The sequence below is a fragment of the Onthophagus taurus genome, unplaced genomic scaffold, assembly GCF_036711975.1.
Source record: "Onthophagus taurus isolate NC unplaced genomic scaffold, IU_Otau_3.0 ScKx7SY_15, whole genome shotgun sequence".
NCBI lineage: Eukaryota > Metazoa > Arthropoda > Insecta > Coleoptera > Scarabaeidae > Onthophagus > Onthophagus taurus.
In genome coordinates, this window is record NW_027248940.1 from 2344564 (window position 1) to 2369887 (window position 25324).

The 25324-nt window shown below is 28.1% G+C and overlaps 1 protein-coding gene across 1 annotated transcript; it reads left to right on the forward strand.

Annotated features, from left to right (window-relative positions):
* The first annotated feature begins 863 nt into the window (after positions 1-863).
* On the forward strand, positions 864-21934 carry LOC111420349 (putative serine protease K12H4.7). The gene is made up of 6 exons (XM_071200989.1): positions 864-1084; positions 1150-1290; positions 12331-12884; positions 12939-13198; positions 13248-13371; positions 21598-21934. Exons 1-6 carry the CDS (start codon positions 1034-1036, stop codon positions 21872-21874), a joined length of 1407 nt encoding a protein of 468 aa, XP_071057090.1. The 5' UTR covers positions 864-1033; the 3' UTR covers positions 21875-21934.
* The last annotated feature ends 3390 nt before the right edge of the window (positions 21935-25324 follow it).

Sequence of the window (25324 nt, forward strand, 5' to 3'; positions counted from 1 at the left end):
AAAAGTTATTAAAGAAGAAATTGTCAATTTGTAAATCAAAAATGATTCGAAATTTTCATAAAATTATATCGGTCATGTTTTTAAGAATTATGATATGATATATATGTTAAATTGAAGCTTAAAGATTCTAGTTTATGACGTGACATAAAAACTATATGATAATATTATTGAAATTCCCAGGAAAGAGTCATTAAAGAAGTAATTGTCAAATTATAAATCAAAAATAATACGAAATTTTCAAAAAATCAAATGTATTCTTGAAAAGTATAATATGATCTGTATGTTAAATTGAAGCTTAAGGATTCTAGTTTATGATGTGATATAGAAACTGTATGATAATATTATTGAAATTCCCAGGAAAGAGTTATTAAAGAAGTAATTGTCAAATTGTAAATAAATTGTCTTTTTAATGATAATGATATGATATGTATGCTAAGTTGAAACTTAAAGATTCTATTTTATGATGCAATATAGAAACCATAAGATAAAATTATAAAAATTTCCAGGAAAAAATGATTAAAGACGAAATTGTCGAATTTATAAATTAAAAATAACACGAAACCAATTTAATCAGCCTTAATTGTTTTCACAACAATCAGGTGAAACATCAGATTAACGTATTGCATAGAAAAGTGTAAAGATTGAGATTACGGAATTATGTTAAGCCTGGATTTCCCATAAATAACATTTTAACTCGCACAAATAAGCAAATACGGTATTCCTCAAATTATATTACTATATTTAACAACGTCTAACTAACGTCAACTCTACTTAAATAAAAACCGTCAACAACGTTTTTTTTTGTTTATTTATTAATTATTATTATTATTGATGAAATCTTATTATTACTGATCTGATCTTTATTACTAAAAATGAGGTAAAGTAATCTCCCTATGCACGATAAAAATAAATATAGAAAAATACTCGAAAATGAAGTACTTTAGTCATATCAAAACCCGATTGTATCAAAAAGTATTTAACAATTCGGATTCGTTAGGAGTTTTTATTTCAAACGACTTACTTCGTTTAAAGAATGAAGTCGTTTGGGTTTTTTCTGCTTTTGATAACCATTCATTTGGTTAATGTAAGTCCTATAATAATTAATTACGTTGTTTTTACTAATTAATTGTGTTTTAATTAAATTTGAAGTCTCAACACTTTTTGCAATCCCTCAAACATGGTCCACCGAAACAAACCGTTTTTAAAAAAGGATCCAAAGCCGCCGTTTGGGGCACAATTTTTCAACGAGTCGATCATTTCAATCCGATAGATCTCAGAGAATGGGAAATGGTAATTTTTTTCATTGATTAGTACTTTTTTTAAAATCATATTTAAAAAATTAATTTTATTCGATGAATAAACAGATTGTTGTGTGTACCTCAATTTAAGTTTTTAATCGAAAAGTTAATATTAACGATCTCATTTTCGACAATTCTAATTAACTTCGATGCAAATTCAAAACGGTTTTGAATAATTTACAACGAAATTATATCCATAAAACCTTATTCTTTATATACAACATATAATCTGGATGGTGGACGATTTTATTTATTCGGAAAAATTTTGTTATCTTTGCGATTCTATTTGCAAAAGACTAAGTAGTGCATGAAGAAGATTGTAGAATATTAGTCGCTGTTTGTAGGAGCATAAATACTGCTGGCAGAAAACCAGATGCTTTTTGCAGAAGACTTTCGGAGGGATAGATACTTCTGGGAGAAGACCAAAATATTACCAGTGAAATACTAGTCTCATATTGAAATCGAAATACTTCTGATAACTAGATACTGCTGGGAATATACTAGATATAGCATGCAGAAGACTATTTGCTGGTTGCAGAAGCCTGCAAACAAAGTACTGTTGGCAGAAGACCAGATACTGTTTATAGAAGACTACATACTACTATAAGAAGAGTAGATACTTCTGGAAGAAGGCAAAAACCCTACCAAGAAATTCTGTAGGCATCTGGAAGTGTGGTTTTGATAAATATCATTTCTTGGTTTACATTGCCTCGCACATCCCTTAACATTATCCCTAACATCTCTCAACATAACCTCCTTAATCTTCACAATAATCTTTATAATCTATGGAATCAAGAAAGCAAGCCGAAATTGCTTATGGCCGAGGCACTGCAATGAATATCATATCAACCCACATCAGAACAATATATAGCAGTGCCTTAATCAGGAACGAATCGAGGCGGTATATTGTCTTAACCACCTATCCATTCAAAGAACAGAGCCGAGCTCGCTTGCGGCCGCGGCAGTAGATTATATTAATAACCTTTGAAGTGAAGAATTAAGCCGAGGTCGCTTGCACTCGAGGCAATACAATTAATGTCATGTCAACCCAAGTGCGATCAACATAATGCTACGCTTCCCAGGTTTCGGCTAAATCATGAAAAATAATGGTTTCCAGGAACAAGCCGTGTATTGTGTTAATTATCTTTCGATTCAAGAAGCCGAGCCGAGGTAGCTTGCGGCCGAGGCAGTAGATTATATTAATAATCGACGCGGGTGATTCTGTGTTGTGTCTATCTTCCGCCCGGTGACCCTCTGCCCTTTTCGGTGTTTCTTCAACAATATTGTATGGAGTTCGTCACCTGGAGGTCGCTTAGTTCCTTCCGGCGGCTCCGACCCATGTTCAAACGATTTTCTTACAGTTTTCTCTTACTATAATTCACACAATTTAATACCATAGTTAACTGTAATAGTAGAACTTTAGATTTGATTTTGTGTAATTCAGCCGCGGTGACATCTGTGCACTCATGCGACGATGCACTCGTTGACCTCGATAATCATCATCCCGCTTTAGAATTTTTATACCAGTCTAACCACTCGCACTTTTTCCGTAATGGTCCTTCGTTTACTTTAGTTTTTAGTCGTGCTGATTATAATGGAATAAAAAATGCTCTTCTCAGTGTGGACTGGAATGAGTTATTTAATGGTATCGAAGTAAATCTATGCGTAACTAAATTTTACAGCCAGTTGAACCGAATTATTAATGATTTTGTCCCGTGTCTCACTTTTAGTAAACACCGCTACCCTAGTTGGTATTCCAATTCTACAATTAAAGTAATTAAAGAAAAATTAAAATTTCATAAAATCATGCGGATTTTCTTTCTTTCAAAGTATTACGTAGAAAGTCTAAGACATTGATCTCGAGTGATTATAAATCATACTTAACCAACATGCAATCTACTTTGATTGATTTTCCATCGCAACTATGGTCCTATGCAAAACATAAAAAACGTTGTAGCAACAGTTTTCCGGCTCGTATGGAACACGATGGCAATTTGGCAGACGGTGGTCACCAAATATCCGAACTATTCGCGTCTTTCTTTAGTTCGGTTTTTATTGATGGTGGACTTCAGGAACAACCACGTTCTACTGTAAATTCCTGTTTCCAACCTTGGTTCTCAATCGAGGATGTCCCTCGAATTGATAATAAGATGAGTTCAGGTCCTGACGGGTTGCCAGGTATTTTCTTAGCGACATGCGCCTCCGAACTTGCTAAACCGCTCTTCATTATCTTCAATCGCTCATTGGCTCAATCAGTATTTCCATTGGAGTGGAAAAAAAGCGTATATACTTCCCATCTATAAGAGTGGAAGTAGAAATTCTGTTTCAAATTACCGCCCTATTTCTATTCTTCCTATTTTATCTAAGGTTTTTGAAAAAATTGTTTATGATAAAATATACCGTTCAATACAACCGTTTATTATGCAGCAGCAACATGGTTTTCTTCGTGGCCGATGTGTAGAATCCAATCTCGTATCTTATATTAATTACATTCAAACTTGTCTGAATGAAAATCACCAGGTCGACGCTGTTTACACTGATTTCAGTAAAGCCTTTGATAAATTGCATCATGGGGTACTCCTGACCAAATTGCAAAAATTTGACCTGACTGATGGGTTATTAATTTGGTTGGCGTCTTATGTCTCTGATAGACGCCAGGCTGTAAAAATTAATAATTACATATCTAACTTTATTCCGGTAACTTCAGGAGTGCCTCTGGGCAGTCACTTGGGTCCGGTTCTGTTTGTGGCTTATATAAACGATATCTACGAGTGCTTTCACCATAGTAACTTTTTGCTATATGCCGATGATTGTAAAATATTTTCCAAAGTTGAATCTTCTTCTGATTGCGAAAAACTTCAAATGGATCTTAATCGTTTGCAAACCTATTGTACTAATAATTATCTCTTTCTAAACTATGGTAAATGCAGTCAAATAACGTTCACCAGAAAAAGATACACTATACATCAAAACTATAAGCTTGGACCCGGACCCTTAAGTGTGTTGTCTAGGGTAAAGGATCTTGGCTTAGTGCTCGATTCTAAACTGTTGTTCTTATACCACGTAGAGGAACTTATCAGTAAGGCGAATAGGAGCTTAGGTTGGGAATGTCAAATTCACTTCCCAATCTACAGTGCATCAAATCTTTGTACAGGGTGGTTCAAATTCGATGTCCGAATAGGCTAACTCGAAAACTATAAGAGTTAGAAGAAAAGTAGCTGACATGTCATGATCTCGTTTTTCGAGAAACTGCTAATGCCGAAAACCTCATCAGGCCAAAATTGAAAATATCGTAAAACCCGCAAATGTAATTATCTTGGTTATTATTATAGGTGGAGTATTATAACTACGACATTATATGGACACTTTTTTACAGAGAATTTGATGACGTAGTCAAAAAAAATTGTTCGGGTTTAGATTTTGAGATATTATCACAAATTTCGCTTTTTTAAATGGAAACAACCACTGATTATTCACTTAATAAATTCGTTATTTTTATCTGATTACAAAAATACAGGGTTTGACAGGTCTATTTCTTATTGTTTTAGAATAAAACTAAAAATAAACTTTTCTTTTAGTGTCATCGAAGAAATTAAATTTACAGTTTCCTGTAAATTACTGTTCTATAACTAAAAATTAAAAAAACATATTTCTGATATTTGAAACAAATATATTTGTTGAACTGTTTAATTTATATATGTTTTACACAAAAGTTGGAATAGATTGCATTATTTTACATTTTTTATTATGATTTAATATTATTTTTAAATGGCTTAATAAATTATCGATAGATGGCATATGTTTTTTTTTAATTCAAATGAACATAGCAACATTTGTTTGTATTAAAAAATTTTCTGAAGTGTCACTTTAAAAATCCTGTTTTTAAGATCAATTACGAAAATTTTGAAAGGTTTGACATGTTAGAACGTTACATATCAAAAAATTATTTGTTTTTAAATACCAGAAGTTATCTTCGTATTTAATTGTTAACTTTTTAGATTTTACCTACCGCCCTGTAACTTACAGGAAACTATAAATTTAATTTCCTCGACGACACTATTATTTTATACAAAAAGTTTATTTTTAGCTTTATTCTAAAACAATAAGAAATAGACCTGTCGAACCCTATATTTTTGTAATCAGACAAAAATAACGAATTTAATAAGCGAATAATCAGTGGTTGTTACCATTTAAAAAAACGAAAATTCTCATGACATCTCAAAATCTAAAACCGAAAATTTTTTTTTGACTACGTCATGAAATTCTCTATAAAAAAGTGTCTATATAATGTCGTAGTTATAATACTCCACCTATAATAATAACCAAGATAATTGCACTTATTGGTTTTACTATATTTTCAATTTTGGCCTCTGGGGGAAAAACAAAAGACGATAGCGCTATGAGGTTTTCGGCATTAGCAGTTTCTCGAAAAACGAGATCATGACATGTAAGCTACTTTTTTTCTAACTCTTATAGTTTCCGAGTTAGCCTATTCGGACATCGAATTTGAACCACCCTGTACAGGGTGGGCAAATTTGGGTGTTATTATAGGCTATCTCAGAAACTATAAGAGATACGAAAAAAGTAGGTGCCATGTCCCGGTCTCTTTTTTCGAGACTAAGCCAATCCCGCAAACACCAAACCTCTATCTTCTTTTGTTTTTAAGTTATACCCAAAAAGTCAAATTTTCGTGATTTTAAAAAATGCTCATATTTCGTTTATTTTTGAAATTAGAGAAATGGGGTTGATACGTTCTTAAGACACTTTTTTAAGTAGAATATACTGCCGTTGAAAAGTTTTAAATATACTTGATGATTTTTGAGATATAACACAAAGTTGTGTTTTTTTAAATACAAACTATACTTGATTATGATGTTAAAGAAAAGAGCATATTTTTAGCTTTCCAATGATGTATCGCATGTATGGTGTATTTGCAGAAAATAAGCGTTAATTTTCAATTCGAAAATAGTAAGCGCTAATGTTCAATATTTTGATTATAGTAGGCGTGTCCGGACAGTAAATACTACCTAGTGGCTATAATATATGGTTTTGCACGAATATGACAGAATAAAGTTGGTTTTGTACCATTATTCAGGATAAGTTGGTTTTGTACCAACGAATAAAAACTGAATAGTTAATTTAAATTTCTCAGCATCTTATCCCTGACTTTGTTTACCAATAAAAAATGATTAGCATTTAAAGTTTGTTTATTAAAAATACAAGAAATGTATTAATTAATGAATAATTAAATATGGACAACTTCAGGAACTAAACAGTCATAAACTGTCATCTTCTTCTACTCAACTTACTGGTTGTAAGATTAGAACAGTTTGGTATCAATGAATGAAATCTTCGGTAGTATTTTCCCAGTTTTCCCCAAACATAAGATGTAGAAGTTTTTTGATATCAGCAATCTTTTCTTTTGAAATTGAGTGAGATAGAGGAAAATTAGGAATCATAAACTGGGAGCGGACTTTCCATTGAAACACCGTTTGAATGGGGATATGAAGACTTATGTATCATCTTCAAAGCGGACTCCAATATATTCTATATTTAATTTTATCGTTTTATTTAAAGATAATGCGGAACTTCTTATACGGGAAACTCGTTTCGCAAAATTCATGAATGAAATGACAAGTAAACTCATGTTGCTATAGTAACTTAGTAGTATTTAGTGTTTTCCTCGCCTACTATAATTAAAAATTTGAATTTTAATCTTTAATATTTTAAAAATTGAAAAATAACGCTTATTTTCCGCAGAAACATCATGCGTGCGATACATCATTGGAAAGCTAAAAATATGCTCTTTTCTGTAATATCATAATAAAGTATAGTTTGTATTTAAAAAATACAACTTTATGTTATATCTCGGTCTTTACGGGATTGGATTAGTCTCGGAAAAGGAGACCGGGACATGGCACCTACTTTTTTTGTATCTCTTATAGTTTCTGAGATAGCCTATAATAACACCCAAATTTGCCCACCCTGTACATGGCTTACGTAAACAGCATTCTTAATTTTGCTTCAATTGTATGGAATCCTGCGTATGCTGTGTACATTGACCGCATTGAGGCCTTACAGGTCAGATTTGTGCGTTATTTGGCTCACAAATTCGCATTGCCTTATTGCTCCTACGAGCAAAGATGCACTGTATTCGGTTTGCGTACACTGCGCGGCCGTCGAGCTGCTACGGATTTGCTATTTTTGTTTAAACTAATGAAGGGTTTTGTTGACTCGCCAGAACTTGTGAGACACATTCCTCTCTTAATTCCTAGTTATCCCACTCGAGATCAATGTCTTTTCCGATTGCCCGCTTCTACTACCAATTGCCATTACAACTCACCTTTACCGCGATTGATGCACTCTTACAATCATCATTGTTCGATGTGTGATATATGATGTTTTATTCCTCGTTGGCGTCTTTCCGCAGGAGTATATTAAGTTTGAATATCTGCCATTGAATATCTGTGCAATTCGAGTTCAATCTGGCTTGTATTATTAATTAGGAACACTATTTTTTGTTTTTGTTGTTATATCTAGAATTAGTTATTTATTTTGCTATTTTGTTTTCGATTTTGTTACATGTTGATTTCTTTTTTTTTTGTTTTTGTTTTGTTGTTTGTATGAATTCTTTTAGTGGATACTATTATGGGGGAAACCCTGTTCGTATCCCGAATAAATAAATAAATAAAATAATAGATTATGTTAACCACCTTGGGATTCAAGAAATCAAACGGAGGTCGTTTGCGGCCGAGGCGATATATTGTGTTAACCACCTATCGATTCAAAGAACCGAGTCAAGGTCGCTTGCGGCCGAGGCAGTAGATTATATTAATATCTAACAACAAGGAATTAAGCTGAGGTCGCTTGCGGCCGAGGCCGTATATTGTGTTAACCATCTTTCGATTCAAGGAAACGAGCCGAGGTCGCTTGCGGCCGAGGCAATATAAATAATATCATATCAACTCAATTCTGATTAACATATTGTTGCGCCTCGGCCGCAAGCGACCTCTGCTTAGTTCTTTTAATTCAAAGGAGGTTAATACAATCTTTTGCCTCGGTCGCTTGCGGCCGAGACACTGCAATTAATACCATATCAACCTTTATTCGAACAACATACCACCGCCTCGGCTTAATCGAGCAACCAACCCGAAGTCGCTTCATCTACCCAAATTTGAACAATATACAGGGTGATTTATTAGCTCACCATCAAACTTTGACATATGATAGCTAATTCAATTAGCAAAAAGAAATTTTAATGATCCTATTTCAATTATTTACGAAATTATAACACTTTCAAGTTTTAATTTTTATATCATAATTAACTGCTATATTTTTTTTAAACACATAAATATAACAAATATTGTTCAAAATAACCTCCTTCTGCTAAAATACATATTTCACAACGGCTAATTAAAGAGTTCTTCAGCCGAATTAAAATGTCTGGTTGATTTTCTGTTTCAGTAGCAGCCATTTGAATTCTGTTTAATAACTGTTCTCGTGTGTTAATTTCCACTTGATACACAATTTGTTTCATTTGACCCCATAAGTAGAAGTCCAATGGATTAAGGTCGGTTGATCTAGGTGGCCAAGCAAATGGATCATTATTACCAATCCACTTGTTTGGAAAATATTGGTTTAACCACTCGACTACTATTCTTCCGCGACGAGGTGGGACACATATTTTGAATTACATTAAGAGGTATATCTTCAAGTAAATCAAAAACTGTATTGTTAAAAAAAAATCTGTAATTTACAGCGTTCAAACGTCCATCAAGTACATGCAAACCTAGTAAATTGTTGTTAAATATTCCACCCCAAACGTTGATGCTGAAACGTTGATGAAATTTCCTTGGTCTAATCATATGCGGATTTTGTAATGCCCGGATATGTTCATTATGGTAATTATTTATACCATCTCGTGTAAAACATGATTCATCTGTCTAGAGAACGTTGGAAATGATGTCATTATTTTGGGCATGTTGCTGCAATAACCATTCACAAAATGCTACCGTTGCTGTTTATCTCCTGACTATAGAGCTTGAACATTCTGTTTACGATACGGATGAAGGACTTCGCGGTTTAATACGCGCCATGCAAAATTTTTACTTACATGTATGTTCTTCCAGGAATTTTTAAATTAGCATATTTTTTGACACTTTTAGGTTATACGAAAATGTAAGTTTTGTTTCAACATTTTTTTTCTCAATATTTTGCCAATCCAACCCAACAATTATTGTACATCATTTTAAAGAGAAAGCTTTGAGCTTTAGTTTAGAATAAGTCTCATTCCTTAATTTCAATAAATACGGCTTCCAGGAATTTTTAAATTAGCATCTTTTTTGATACTTTTAAGTTATACGAAAATGTAAGTTTTGTTTCAACATTTTTTTTCTCAAAATTTTTCCAATCCAACCCAACAATTATTATACATCATTTTAAAGAGAAAGCTTTGAACTTTAGTTTAGAATAAGTCTCATTCCTTAATTTCAATAAATACGGCTTCCAGGAATTTTTAGATTAGCATCTTTTTTGATACTTTTAAGTTATACGAAAATGTAAGTTTTGTTTCAACATTTTTTGTCTCAATATTTTTCCAATCCAACCCAATAATTATTATACATCATTTTAAAGAGAAAGCTTTGAGCTTTAATTTAGAATAAGTCTCATTTCTTAATTTCAATAAATACGGCTTCCAGGAATTTCTAAATTAGCATCTTTTTTGACACTTTTAGGTTATACGAAAATGTAAGTTTTGTTTCAACATTTTTTTTCTCAATATTTTTCCAATCCAACCCAAGAATTATTATATATCATTTTAAAAAGAAAGCTTTGAGCTATAATTTAGAATAAGTCTCATTCCTTAATTTCAGTAAATACGGCTTACAGGAATTTTTAACTTAGCATCTTTTTTTGACACGTTTTGGCCATACGAAAATGTAAGTTTTATTTCAACATTTTTTTTTTCTCAATATTTTTCCAATCTAACCCAACAATTATTATACGACATTAAAGAGAAAGCTTTGAGCTTTAATTTAGAATAAGTCTCATTCCTCAATTTCAATAAATACGTCTTCCAGGAATTTTTAAATTAGTATCTTTTTTGACAATTTTAACTTATACGAAAATGTAAGTTTTGTTTCAACATTTTTTCTCTCAATATTTTGCCAATCCAACCCAACAATTATTATACATCATTTTAAAGAGAAAGCTTTGAGCTTTAATTTAAAATAAGTCTTATTGCTTAATTTCAATAAATACAGCTTCCAGGAATTTTTAAATTAGCATCTTTTTTTGACATATTTAGGTTATACGAAAATGTAAGTTTTATTTCAACTTTTTTTTTCTCAATATTTTTCCAATCCAACCCAACAATTATTATACGTCATTTTAAAGAGAAAGCTTTGAGCTTTAATTTAGAATAAGTCTCATTCCTTAATTTCAATAAATACGGCTTCCAGAAATTTTTAAATTAGCATCTTTTTTGACACTTTTAGGTTATACGAAAATGTAAGTTTTGTTACAACATTTTTTTTCTCAATATTTTTCCAATCCAACCCAACAATTATTATACATCATTTTAAAGAGATAACTTTGAGCTTTAATTTAAAATAAGTCTTATTGCTTAATTTCAATAAATACGGCTTCCAGGAATTTTTAAATTAGCATCTTTTTTGATACTTTTAAGTTATACGAAAATGTAAGTTTTGTTTCAACATGTTTTTTCTCAATATTTTGCCAATCCAACCCAACAATTATTATACATCATTTTAAAGAGAAAGCTTTGAGCTTTAAGTTAGAATAAGTCTCATTCTTTAATTTCAATAAATACGGCTTCCAGGAATTTTTAAATTAGCATCTTTTTTGACAGTTTTAAGTTATACGAAAATGTAAGTTTTGTTTCAACATTTTTTTTCTCAATATTTTTCCAATCCAACCCAACAATTATTATACATCATTTTAAAGAGAAAGCTTTGAACGTTAATTTAGAATAAGTCTCATTCTTTAATTTCAATAGATACGGCTTTCAGAAATTTTTAAATTAGCATCTTTTTTGACAATTTTAAGTTATACGAAAATGTAAGTTTTGTTTCAACATTTTTTTTCTCAATATTTTTCCAATCCAACCCAACAATTATTATACATCATTTTAAAGAGAAAAGTTTAAGCTTCAATTTAAAATAAGTCTCATTCTTTAATTTCAATAAACACGGCTTCCAGGAATTTTTAAATTAGCATCTTTTTTGACACTTAGATTATGCGAAAATGTTAGTTTTTGATCAGTATGTTTTTTCTCAATATTCTATCAGATTTTCGTTGTTCTATAGTTACAGGTCTGATAAATAAATATTCAAATTTACTGCGTCCACGAAAACGTCGTAGCGCAAGTTCAAAATAAAGAGGAAGTTGTGAAAATTGTTCTGCCAAAGCTAGGAAGTTGGGCTTTCGTGTACATTGGCGAATTAACGACTGGCAGAAATTTCTGTGCTTGTTATAGTCTTTTGGTAATAAATCATGCACATGTGTAACGTGATAAGGACACAACTTAGCTTTTAGTTAAGATGTTGCAATATGTTGATGAGATTTGGGTTGATATGATATTAATTCTAGAGCCTCAGCGAAACTTAGAGCAAAGAATTTATAATTACATCTGATTTTCGTGGAAATAACTAAGGTAGATTAAATCGATGTCGCTTCTAGCCATGTTTTAATAGTAAATATCACATTAACGTCTTCAGTTTAAAGTCAAAGTCTATCATGGGAGTCGAACACATGTCTTTGCTGTAGTGTTGCAGTACACGATGACTTTCGCGTGATAAAATTTTATTACGTATCTTTATATTTATCTTTATGACTTATCTGAATTAACTTCTGCAGAAGAAGACAATTTTATCGACTTGTTTTGTGATAACAGTCTAAAAACAAAATTTAGCATCACGAAATTGACAAAATCTTTAATTTCAATAAAAGATTAATATTTTATACATATCTTTATTAGAATTAATTTAATTTAATTATAATTTTTTTATAGAGATACATATACAACGACCAATTCTACAAACCGGGTGGTCCATTGTTCATCTTTTTGGGTGGCGAATGGGGTATCGACGAAGGTTACGTCCGAACCGGGCAAATGTTCGACATGGCCAACGAACACAACGGTTACATGTTCTACACCGAACACCGTTACTACGGGAAAAGTCAACCGGTCGAGGACTTCACCACCGAAAACTTAAAATTCCTCAGCTTGGACCAAGCGATCGCCGACGTCGCCTATTTCATCCAACACCAAAAATCGCACATAGAAGGAGCGGAAAACAGCAAGGTCGTCGTCGTTGGTGGCTCATACTCGGCTACAATGGCCACGTGGATTCGCAAAAAATATCCCCATCTCGTCGATGCAGCTTTAGCTTCGAGCGCGCCGCTTTTAGCCCAAGCTGATTTTAGTGGGTATTTCCAAGTTGTTGCTGATAATTTTAGGTTATCAAGCGATGAATGTATGGATACTATTACGGAAGGGATTCGAATGTTGGAGGGAAGTTTGGATAGCGTGGATGGGTTGGAGAATATGTCTTCGATGTTTGGGTAAATAAATTAATTCGAGTTAATTAAAAAAAATTAATTAATTAAGTTTTGTAGTACTTGCAACACAATTGATGTTACAGAACCGGAACGTTCTTATTTCTTCAGTAGTTTAGCAATCCCCTTCGCTTATAACACCCAATATGCGCAACCAGGCGATATTGATGAAGCTTGTAAATCAATCTTAAGCACCAGCGGTTCCGCAGTCGAGAAATTAGCGGCTTATATTCGCAGCTTCTATGGAACCGCTTGCTTAAGTGATTACCAATTCCTCATTGATTACAACAAAAACACCACTATTAGATACGGAGATTCGAGTATGATTTAATTTTAATTTTTGATTCTTAATTGAGGCAAATTTTTTAGGCCGGCAGTGGCTTTACCAAACTTGCACCGAATACGGCTTCTACCAAACTGGAAATCAAACCACGCGGCCATTCGGCGACTTTTGGCTCCAAATGTACATCGATATGTGTCAAGAATTATTTGGGTAAAAATTAAAATTTATGATAATCGAGAATTATGCTTAATATATTTTTTCGTACTGTTCAGAGGGAAATGTTCTTCATTTCCCTTTGAACAATACTAAATTAAAAATAATAATTATTCAGATATGGCTTAATATATTTTTTCGTACTATTCAGAGGGAAATTCAGAAGATTTTATGAGATTATACAGCGCTATCTAGCAAAAATATTAAAAAATGTTTCAAATAAACGTTGTTGCTGATTTAATTCTAAACTAATTTTATTTGAAACTTTTTTTAATAAAATCAATATTTATTAAGATAACCTCAAAAATATGAATTCTTACGTTAAAGCGCCACCTGGTGGAGATATCGAATCTTTGTTAAAACAAAAACTATTTAAAATCGTATTCTAAATAAACATTATTCGAAATATTTTTTGATAAAAATAATAATTATTCAGATATGGCTTAATATATTTTTTCGTACTGTTCAGAGGGAAATCAACAAGACTTTATGAGATTATACAGCGCTATCTAGCAAAAATATTAAAAAATGTTTCAAATAAACGTTATTGCTGATTTAATTCTAAACTAATTTTATTTGAAACTTTTTTTAATAAAACCATTATTTATTAAAATAACCTCAAAAATATGAATTCTTACGTTAAAGCGCCACCTGGTGGAGATATCGAATCTTTGTAAAAACAAAAACTATTTGAAATCGTATTTTAAATAAACATTATTCGAAATATTTTTTGATAAAAACAATAATTATTCAGATATGGCTTAATATATTTTTTCGTACTATTCAGAGGGAAATGAAGAAGAATTTATGAGATTATACAGCGCTATCTAGCAAAAATATTAAAAAATGTTTCAAATAAACGTCGTTGCTGATTTAATTCTAAACTAATTTTATTTGAAACTTTTTTTAATAAAAACAATATTTATTAAGATAACCTCAAAAATATGAATTCTTACGTTAAAGCGCCACCTGGTGGAGATATCGAATCTTTGTTAAAACAAAAACTATTTAAAATCGTATTCTAAATAAACATTATTCGAAATATTTTTTGATAAAAATAATAATTATTCAGATATGGCTTAATATATTTTTTCGTACTGTTCAGAGGGAAATCAACAAGACTTTATGAGATTATACAGCGCTATCTAGCAAAAATATTAAAAAATGTTTCAAATAAACGTTATTGCTGATTTAATTCTAAACTAATTTTATTTGAAACTTTTTTTAATAAAACCATTATTTATTAAAATAACCTCAAAAATATGCATTCTTACGTTAAAGCGCCACCTGGTGGAGATATCGAATCTTTGTAAAAACAAAAACTATTTCAAATCGTATTCTAAATAAACATTATTCGAAATATTTCTTGATAAAAACAATAATTATTCAGATATGGCTTAATTTATTTTTTCGTACTGTTCAGAGGAAAATTAAGAAGACTTTATGAGATTATACAGCGCTATCTAGCAAAAATATTAAAAAATGTTTCAAATAAACGTTGTTGCTAATTTAATTTTAAACTAATTTTATTTGAAACTTTTTTTAATAAAATCAATATTTATTAAGATAACCTCAAAAATATGAATTTTTACGTTAAAGCGCCACCTGGTGGAGATATTGAATCTTTGTAAAAACAAAAACTATTTCAAATCGTATTCTAAATAAACATTATTCGAAATATTTCTTGATAAAAACAATAATTATTCAGATATGGCTTAATTTATTTTTTCGTACTGTTCAGAGGAAAATTAAGAAGACTTTATGAGATTATACAGCGCTATCTAGCGAAAATATTAAAAAATGTTTCAAATAAACGTTGTTGCTGATTTAATTCTAAACTAATTTTATTTGAAACTTTTTTTAATAAAATCAATATTTATTGAGTTAACCTCAAAAATATGAATTCTTACGTTAAAGCGCCACCTAGTGGAGATATCGAATCTTTGTTAAAACAAAAACTATTTAAAATCGTGTTCTAAATAAACATTATTCGAAATATTTCTTGATAAAAACAATAATTATTCAGATATGGCTTAATATATTTTTGCGTACTGTTCAGAGGGAAATCAACAAGACTTTATGAGATTATACAGCGCTATCTAGCAAAAATATTAAAAAATGTTTCAAATAAACGTTGTTGCTGATTTAATTCTAAACTAATTTTATTTGAAACTTTTTTTAATAAAATCAATATTTATTAAGATAACCTCAAAAATATGAATTTTTAAGTTAAAGCGCCACCTGGTGGAGATATTGAATCTTTGTAAAAACAAAAACTATTTAAAATCGTATTCTAAATAAACATTATTCGAAATATTTCTTGATAAAAACAATAATTATTCAGATATGGCTTAATATATTTTTTCGTACTATTCAGAGGGAAATTAAGAAGACTTTATGACATTTATAGCGCTATCTAGCGAAAATATTAAAAAATGTTTCAAATAAACGTTGTTGCTGATTTAATTCTAAACTAATTTTATTTGAAACTTTTTTTAATAAAATCAATATTTATTAAGATAACCTCAAAAATATGAATTCTTACGTTAAAGCGCCACCTGGTGGAGATATCGAATCTTTGTTAAAACAAAAACTATTTAAAATCGTATTCTAAATAAACATTATTCGAAATATTTTTTGATAAAAATAATAATTATTCAGATATGGCTTAATATATTTTTTCGTACTGTTCAGAGGGAAATCAACAAGACTTTATGAGATTATACAGCGCTATCTAGCAAAAATATTAAAAAATGTTTCAAATAAACGTTATTGCTGACTTAATTCTAAACTAATTTTATTTGAAACTTTTTTTAATAAAACCATTATTTATTAAAATAACCTCAAAAATATGCATTCTTACGTTAAAGCGCCACCTGGTGGAGATATCGAATCTTTGTAAAAACAAAAATTATTTAAAATCGTATTCTAAATCAACTTTATTCGAAATATTTTTTAATAAAAGCAATAATTATTCAGATATGGCCTAATATATTTTTTCGTACTGTTCAGAGGGAAATGAAGAAGACTTTATGAGATTATACAGCGCTATCTAGCAAAAATATTAAAAAATGTTTCAAATAAACGTCGTTGCTGATTTAATTCTAAACTAATTTTATTTGAAACTTTTTTTAGTAAAATCAATATTTATTAAGATAACCTCAAAAATATGATTTCTTACGCTAAAGCGCCACCTGGTGGAGATATTGAATCTTTGTTAAAACAAGAACTATTTCAAATCGTATTCTAAATAAACATTATTCGAAATATTTCTTGATAAAAATAATAATTATTCAGATATGGCTTAATAATATATTTTTTCGTACTATTCAGAGGGAAATTAAGAAGACTTTATGACATTTACAGCGCTATCTAGCGAAAATATTAAAAAATGTTTCAAATAAACGTCGTTGCTGATTTAATTCTAAACTAATTTTATTTGAAACTTTTTTTAATAAAATCAATATTTATTAAGATAACCTCATAAATATGAATTCTTAAGTTAAAGCGCCATCTGGTGGAGATATTGAGTCTTTGTAAAAACAAAAACTATTTAAAATCGTATTCTAAATAAACATTATTCGAAATATTTTTTGATAAAAACAATAATTATTCAGATATGGCTTAATATATTTTTTCGTACTATTCAGAGGGAAATTAAGAATACTTTATGAGATTATACAGCGCTATCTAGCGAAAATATTAAAAAATGTTTCAAATAAACGTTGTTGCTGATTTAATTCTAAACTAATTTTATTTGAAACTTTTTTTAATAAAATCAATATTTATTGAGTTAACCTCAAAAATATGAATTCTTACGTTAAAGCGCCACCTAGTGGAGATATCGAATCTTTGTTAAAACAAAAACTATTTAAAATCGTGTTCTAAATAAACATTATTCGAAATATTTCTTGATAAAAACAATAATTATTCAGATATGGCTTAATATATTTTTGCGTACTGTTCAGAGGGAAATCAACAAGACTTTATGAGATTATACAGCGCTATCTAGCAAAAATATTAAAAAATGTTTCAAATAAACGTTGTTGCTGATTTAATTCTAAACTAATTTTATTTGAAACTTTTTTTAATAAAATCAATATTTATTAAGATAACCTCAAAAATATGAATTTTTAGGTTAAAGCGCCACCTGGTGGAGATATTGAATCTTTGTAAAAACAAAAACTATTTCAAATCGTATTCTAAATAAACATTATTCGAAATATTTCTTGATAAAAACAATAATTATTCAGATATGGCTTAATATATTTTTTCGTACTGTTCAGAGGGAAATTAAGAAGACTTTATGAGATTATACAGCGCTATTTAGCAAAAATATTAAAAAATGTTTCAAATAAACGTAGTTACTGATTTAATTCTAAACTAATTTTATTTGAAACTTTTTTTAATAAAATCAATATTTATTTAGATAACCTCAAAAATATGAATTCTTAAGTTAAAGCGCCACCTGGTGGAGATATCGAATCTTTGTTAAAACAAAAACTATTTAAAATCGTATTCTAAATAAACATTATTCGAAATATTTTTTGATAAAAACAATAATTATTCTGATATGGCTTAATATATTTTTTCATACTGTTCAGAGGGAAGTCAAGAAGAATTTATGAGATTATACAGCGCTATCTAGCAAAAATATTAAAAAATGTTTCAAATAAACGTTGTTGCTGATTTAATTCTAAATTAATTTTATTTGAAACTTTTTTTAATAAAATCAATATTTATTAAGATAACCTCAAAAATATGAATTCTTAAGTTAAAGCGCCACCTGGTGGAGATATTGAATCTTTGTAAAAACAAAAACTATTTCAAATCGTATTCTAAATAAACATTATTCGAAATATTTTTGGATAAAAATAATAATTATTCAGATATGGCTTAATATATTTTTTCGTACTGTTCAGAGGGAAATTAAGAAGACTTTATGAAATTATACAGCGCTATCTAGCAAAAATATTAAAAAATATTTCAAATAAACGTTGTTGCTGATTTAATTCTAAACTAATTTTATTTGAAACTTTTTTTAATAAAATCAATATTTATTGAGATAACCTCAAAAATATCAATTTTTATACTAAAGCGCCACCTGGTGGAGATAATGAATATTTGTTAAAACCAAAATTATTTAAAATCGTATTTTAAATAAACATTATTCGAAATATTTTTTGATAAAAATAATAATTATTCAGATATGGCTTAATATATTTTTTCGTACTATTCAGAGGGAAATTGAGAAGACTTTATGAGATTATACAGCGCTATCTAGCAAAAATATTAAAAAATGTTTCAAATAAACGTTGTTGCTGATTTAATTCTAAACTAATTTTATTAGAAACTTTTTTTAATAAAATCAATATTTATTAAGATAACCTCAAAAATATGAATTTTTACGTTAAAGCGCCACCTGGTGGAGATATTGAATCTTTGTGAAAACAAAAACTATTTAAAATCGTATTCTGAATAAACATTATTCGAAATATTTTTTAATAAAAACAATAATTATTCAGATATGGCTTAATATATTTTTTCGTACTGTTCAGAGGGAAATTAAGAAGACTTTATGAGATTATAAAGCGCTATCTAGCAAAAATATTAAAAAATGTTTCAAATAAACGTTGTTGCTGATTTAATTCTAAACTAATTTTATTTGAAACTTTTTTTAATAAAATCACTATTTATTAAGATAACCTCAAAAATATGAATTCTTAAGTTAAAGCGCCACCTGGTGGAGATATTGAATCTTTGTAAAAACAAAAACTATTTCAAATCGTATTCTAAACAAACACTATTCGAAATATTTCTTAATAAAAATAATAATTATTCAGATATGGCTTAATAATATATTTTTCGTACTATTCAGAGGGAAATTGAGAAGACTTTATGACATTTACAGCGCTATCTAGCGAAAATATTAAAAAATGTTTCAAATAAACGTTGTTGCTGATTTAATTCTAAACTAACTTTATTTGAAACTTTGTTTAATAAAATCAATATTTATTAAATAACCTCAAAAATATGAATTCTTACGTTAAAGCGCCACCTGGTGAAAATATCGAATCTTTGTTAAAACAAAAACTATTTAAAATCGTATTCTAAATAAACATTATTCGAAATATTTTTTGATAAAAACAATAATTATTCAGATACGGCTTAATATATTTTTTCGTACTATTCAGAGGGAAATTAAGAAGACTTTATGAGACTATACAGCGCTATCTAGCAAAAATATTAAAAAATGTTTCAAATAAACGTTGTTGCTAATTTAATTTTAAACTAATTTTATTTGAAACTTTTTTTAGTAAAATCAATATTTATTAAGATAACCTCATAAATATGAATTCTTAAGTTAAAGCGTCATCTGGTGGAGATATTGAGTCTTTGTAAAAACAAAAACTATTTAAAATCGTATTCTAAATAAACATTATTCGAAATATTTTTTGATAAAAACAATAATTATTCAGATATGGCTTAATATATTTTTTCGTACTATTCAGAGGGAAATTAAGAAGACTTTATGAGATTATACAGCGCTATCTAGCGAAAATATTAAAAAATGTTTCAAATAAACGTAGTTGCTGATTTAATTCTAAACTAATTTTATTTGAAACTTTTTTTAATATAATCAATATTTATTGAGATAACCTCAAAAATATGAATTCTTCCGTTAAAGCGCCACCTGGTGGATATATTGAATCTTTGTTAAAACAAAAACTATTTAAAATCGCATTTTAAATAAACATTATTCGAAATATTTTTTGATAAAAACAATAATTAGTCAGATATGGCTTAATTTATTTTTTCGTACTGTTCAGACGGAAATAAAGAAGACTTTATGAGATTATACAGCACTATCTAGCAAAAATATTAAAAAATGTTTCAAATAAACGTTGTTGCTGATTTAATTTTAAACTAATTTTGTTTGAAACTTTTTTCAATAAAATCAATATTTATTAAGATAACCTCAAAAATATGAATTCTTACGTTAAAGTGCCACCTGGTGGAGATATCGAATCTTTGTTAAAACAAAAACTATTTAAAATCGTGTTCTAAATAAACATTATTCGAAATATTTTTTGATAAAAACAATAATTATTCAGATATGGCTTAATATATTTTTTCGTACTATTCAGAGGGAAATTAAGAAGACTTTATGACATTTACAGCGCTATCTAGCGAAAATATTAAAAAATGTTTCAAATAAACGTAGTTGCTGATTTAATTCTAAACTAATTTTATTTGAAACTTTTTTTAATAAAATCAATATTTATTAAGATAACCTCAAAAATATGAATTTTTAAGTTAAAGCGCCACCTGGTGGAGATATTGAATCTTTGTAAAAACAAAAACTATTTCAAATCGTATTCTAAATAAACATTATTCGAAATATTTTTTGATAAAAACAATAATTATTCAGATATGGCTTAATTTATCTTTTCGTACTGTTCAGAGGGAAATAAAGAAGACTTTATGAGATTATACAGCGCTATATAGCAAAAATATTAAAAAATGTTTCAAATAAACGTTGTTGCTGATTTAAATCTAAACTTATTTTATTTGAAACTTTTTTTAGTAAAATCAATATTTATTAAGATACCCTCAAAAATATGAATTCTTACGTTAAAGCGCCACCTGGTGGAGATATTGAATCTTTGTAAAAACAAAAACTATTTCAAATCGTATTTTAAATCAACATTATTCAAAATATTTTTTAATAAAAACAATAATTATTCAGATATGGCTTAATTTATTTTTTCGTACTATTCAGAGGGAAATGAGGAAGACTTTATGAGATTATACAGCGCTATCTAGTGAAAATAATAAAAAATGTTTCAAATAAACGTTGTTGTTGATTTAATTCTAAACTAATTTTATTTGAAACTTTTTTTAATAAAGCCAATATATATTAAGATAACTTCAAAAATATCAATTTTTATACTAAAGCACCATCTGGTGGGGATATCGAATCTTTGTAATAACAAACACTGTTTCAAATCGTATTCTAAATAAACATTATTCGAAATTTTTCAATCATATATATAAAACACCTCTTCTCAGTAGTAATTTGTTTTTATTTTTTATAAAATTGAAAAATTTGAATCTCGGTAAAACAAAAATTTCTATATTATTCGAAATATTTTTTTAATAAAAACAATACCTAATTATTCAGATATGGATTAAAATGTTTTAAAATGTTGTTGGTTTTAGAGCTGGGGAGGAAATCTTGAACACGGGGATTGAACGCACGAATTTGTTCTACGGCGCCCTCGAACCGGAAGTAACGAGGGTGGTGTCTGTCCATGGGACTGTGGATCCTTGGCATGCGCTGGGAGTTCTTGAGGATATTAACGAAGATGCGCCCGTAATCGTCGTGGAGGGCACCTCGCATAGCGCCGATCTCTCTTCGATCAGCGAAAACGATTTGCCACAATTGCGCGAAGCTAAATTGAGAGTGCAACAATATATTCGTCAATGGATTAGTTAATTAAAGCTTAACTGTAAAAATATTATTAAAAGAATCGATTAAATCAAAATTAGTTTTATTTACATCACATAACAAGAACTTATATCTTAAATAAAAGCTTAAATTGTTATCTGTTAAATGAAGTACGTATAATAAGATATTTCGAAATGATAAAGTTAGTTAGAAAAGAGTTTTTTCGAAAACTGCAATTAAAAGTTTACTTTTAGTACACAGCAACCATTTTTTCACGTCCAACTACGATAATTGAAGAATTAGTTGCTATTAATTGTTAATTTATTGTTATGAACAAATTACAAACGCAAAATAATTAACACTTAATTGTTTTATCATTTCATTTCATGTTCAAAGGCAAATTCATAATAGTACAATTGTTAAATATATGACGTTCAAAAATAAATAGTTGATTAACATTTGGTGTTGGTATCTTAATTTTGAATTAACGATATTAATTTAATGTAAAGTTTAAAAAATCACTTCCGGTTTATTCTTAGGAATAGAGAAATGATTTATATCTTAAATTATAGCGTAAAATGTCTTCTTTAAGATGATGTATCACGAGGTATATGTTAATGATGGAAATAAGGAGGAAAAATGATTTTAAAGAAATTACAAATTTTAATAAATATTGATTAAAGTCAATTTTTAAAAAATCGCTTCTCCTGCGTTTTCGGGAGTTAAGAGATGAGTTATATCACAAATGAAAGCTTAAATTGTTCTCTTTAGAATGATGTATGATAAAGTATTTCGAAATGATAAAGTTTAATAGAAAAGAATTTTTAAAAATTATGTTGTATAAAAATTTTGGATTAACGATATTAATTTAATGTAAAGTTTAAAAAATCACTTCCGGTTTATTCTTAGGAATAGAGAAATTATTTATATCTTAAATTATAGCTTAAAATGTCTTCTTTAAGATGATGTATCATGAGGTATATGTTAATGATGGAAATAAGGAGGAAAAATGATCTATAAGAAATTATAAATTTCAATAAATATTGATTAAAGTCAATTTTTAAAAAATCGCTTCTCCTGTATTTTTGGGAGTTAAGAGATGAGTTATATCACAAATGAAAGCTTAAATTGTTCTCTTTAAAATGATGTATGATAAAGTATTTCAAAATGATAAAGTTTATTAGAAAAGAATTTTTAAAAATTATGTTGTACAAAAATTTTGGATTAACGATATTAATTTAATGTAAAGTTTCAAAAATCACTTCCGGTTTATTCTTAGGAATAAAGAAATGATTAATATCTTAAATTAAAGCTTAAAATGTCTTCTTTAAGATGATATATCATGGGGTATATGTTAATGATGGAAATAAGGAGGAAAAATGATCTATAAGAAATTATAAATTTTAATAAATATTGATTAAAGTCAATTTTTAAAAAATCGCTTCTCCTGTATTTTTGAGAGTTAAGAGATGAGTTATATCGCAAATGAAAGCTTAAATTGTTCTCTTTAGAATGATGTATGATAAAGTATTTCGATATGATAAAGTTTATTAGAAAAGAATTTTTAAAAATTATGTTGTATAAAAATTTTTTATTAACGATATTAATTTAATGTAAAGTTTAAAAAATCACTTCCGGTTTATTCTTAGAAATACAGAAATGATTTATATCTTAAATTATAGCTTAAAATGTCTTCTTTAAGATGATGTATCATGAGGTATATGTTAATGATGGAAATAAGGAGGAAAAATGATCTATAAGAAATTATAAATATTAATAAATATTGATTAAAGTCAATTTTTAAAAAATCGCTTCTCCTGTATTTTTGGGAGTTAAGAGATGAGTTATATCACAAATGAAAGCTTAAATTGTTCTCTTTAAAATGATGTATGATAAAGTATTTCAAAATGATAAAGTTTATTAGAAAAGAATTTTTAAAAATTATGTTGTACAAAAATTTTGGATTAACGATATTAATTTAATGTAAAGTTTCAAAAATCACTTCCGGTTTATTCTTAGGAATAAAGAAATGATTAATATCTTAAATTAAAGCTTAAAATGTCTTCTTTAAGATGATATATCATGGGGTATATGTTAATGATGGAAATAAGGAGGAAAAATGATCTATAAGAAATTATAAATTTTAATAAATATTGATTAAAGTCAATTTTTAAAAAATCGCTTCTCCTGTATTTTTGAGAGTTAAGAGATGAGTTATATCGCAAATGAAAGCTTAAATTGTTCTCTTTAGAATGATGTATGATAAAGTATTTCGATATGATAAAGTTTATTAGAAAAGAATTTTTAAAAATTATGTTGTATAAAAATTTTTTATTAACGATATTAATTTAATGTAAAGTTTAAAAAATCACTTCCGGTTTATTCTTAGAAATACAGAAATGATTTATATCTTAAATTATAGCTTAAAATGTCTTCTTTAAGATGATGTATCATGAGGTATATGTTAATGATGGAAATAAGGAGGAAAAATGATCTATAAGAAATTATAAATATTAATAAATATTGATTAAAGTCAATTTTTAAAAAATCGCTTCTCCTGTATTTTCGGGAGTTAAGAGATGAATTATATCGCAAATGAAAGCTTAAATTGTTCTCTTTAAAATGATGTATGATAAGGTATTTCAAAATGATAAAGTTTATTAGAAAAGAATTTTTAAAAACTATGTTGTACACAAATTTTGGATTAACGATATTAATTTAATGTAAAGTTTAAAAAATCACTTCCGGTTTATTCTTAGGAATGAAGAAATGATTAATATCTTAAATTATAGCTTAAAATGTCTTCTTTAAGATGATTTATCATGAAGTATATGTTAATGATGGAAATACGGAGGAAAAATGATCTATAAGAAATTATAAATTTTAATAAATATTGATTAAAGTCAATTTTTAAAAAATCGCTTCTCCTGTGTTCTTGGGAGTTAAGAGATGAGTTATATCGCAAATGAAAGCTTAAATTATTCTCTATAAAATGTTGTATGATATGATATTTCGAAACAATAAAGTTTGTTAAAAAAAGAATTTTTAGAAATAATGTTGTAAAAAAATGTTGGATTCACGATATTAATTTAATGTAAAGTTTAAAAAATCACTTCCGGTTTATTCTTAGGAATGAAGAAATGATTAATATCTTAAATTATAGCTTAAAATGTCTTCTTTAAGATGATGTATCATGAGGTATATGTTAATGATGGAAATAAGGAGGAAAAATGATCTATAAGAAATTATAAATTTTAATAAATATTGATTAAATTCAATTTTAAAAAAAATCGCTTTTCCTGTATTTTTGGGAGTTAAGAGATGAGTTATATCACAAATGAAAGCTTAAATTGTTCTCTTTAAAATGATGTATGATAAAGTATTTCAAAATGATAAAGTTTAATAGAAAAGAATTTTTAAAAATTATGTTGTATAAAAATTTTGGATTAACGATATTAATTTAATGTAAAGTTTAAAAAATCACTTCCGGTTTATTCT

Bases quoted from the DNA above. Each gene is read 5' to 3' on its own strand.
- LOC111420349 (XM_071200989.1), top strand. From the start codon at position 1,034: ATGAAGTCGTTTGGGTTTTTTCTGCTTTTGATAACCATTCATTTGGTT. The intron at 1,291-12,330 runs GTAATTTTTTTC...ATTTTTTTATAG, and splicing joins ATCTCAGAGAATGGGAAATG to AGATACATATACAACGACCA. The intron at 12,885-12,938 runs GTAAATAAATTA...TAAGTTTTGTAG, and splicing joins AATATGTCTTCGATGTTTGG to TACTTGCAACACAATTGATG.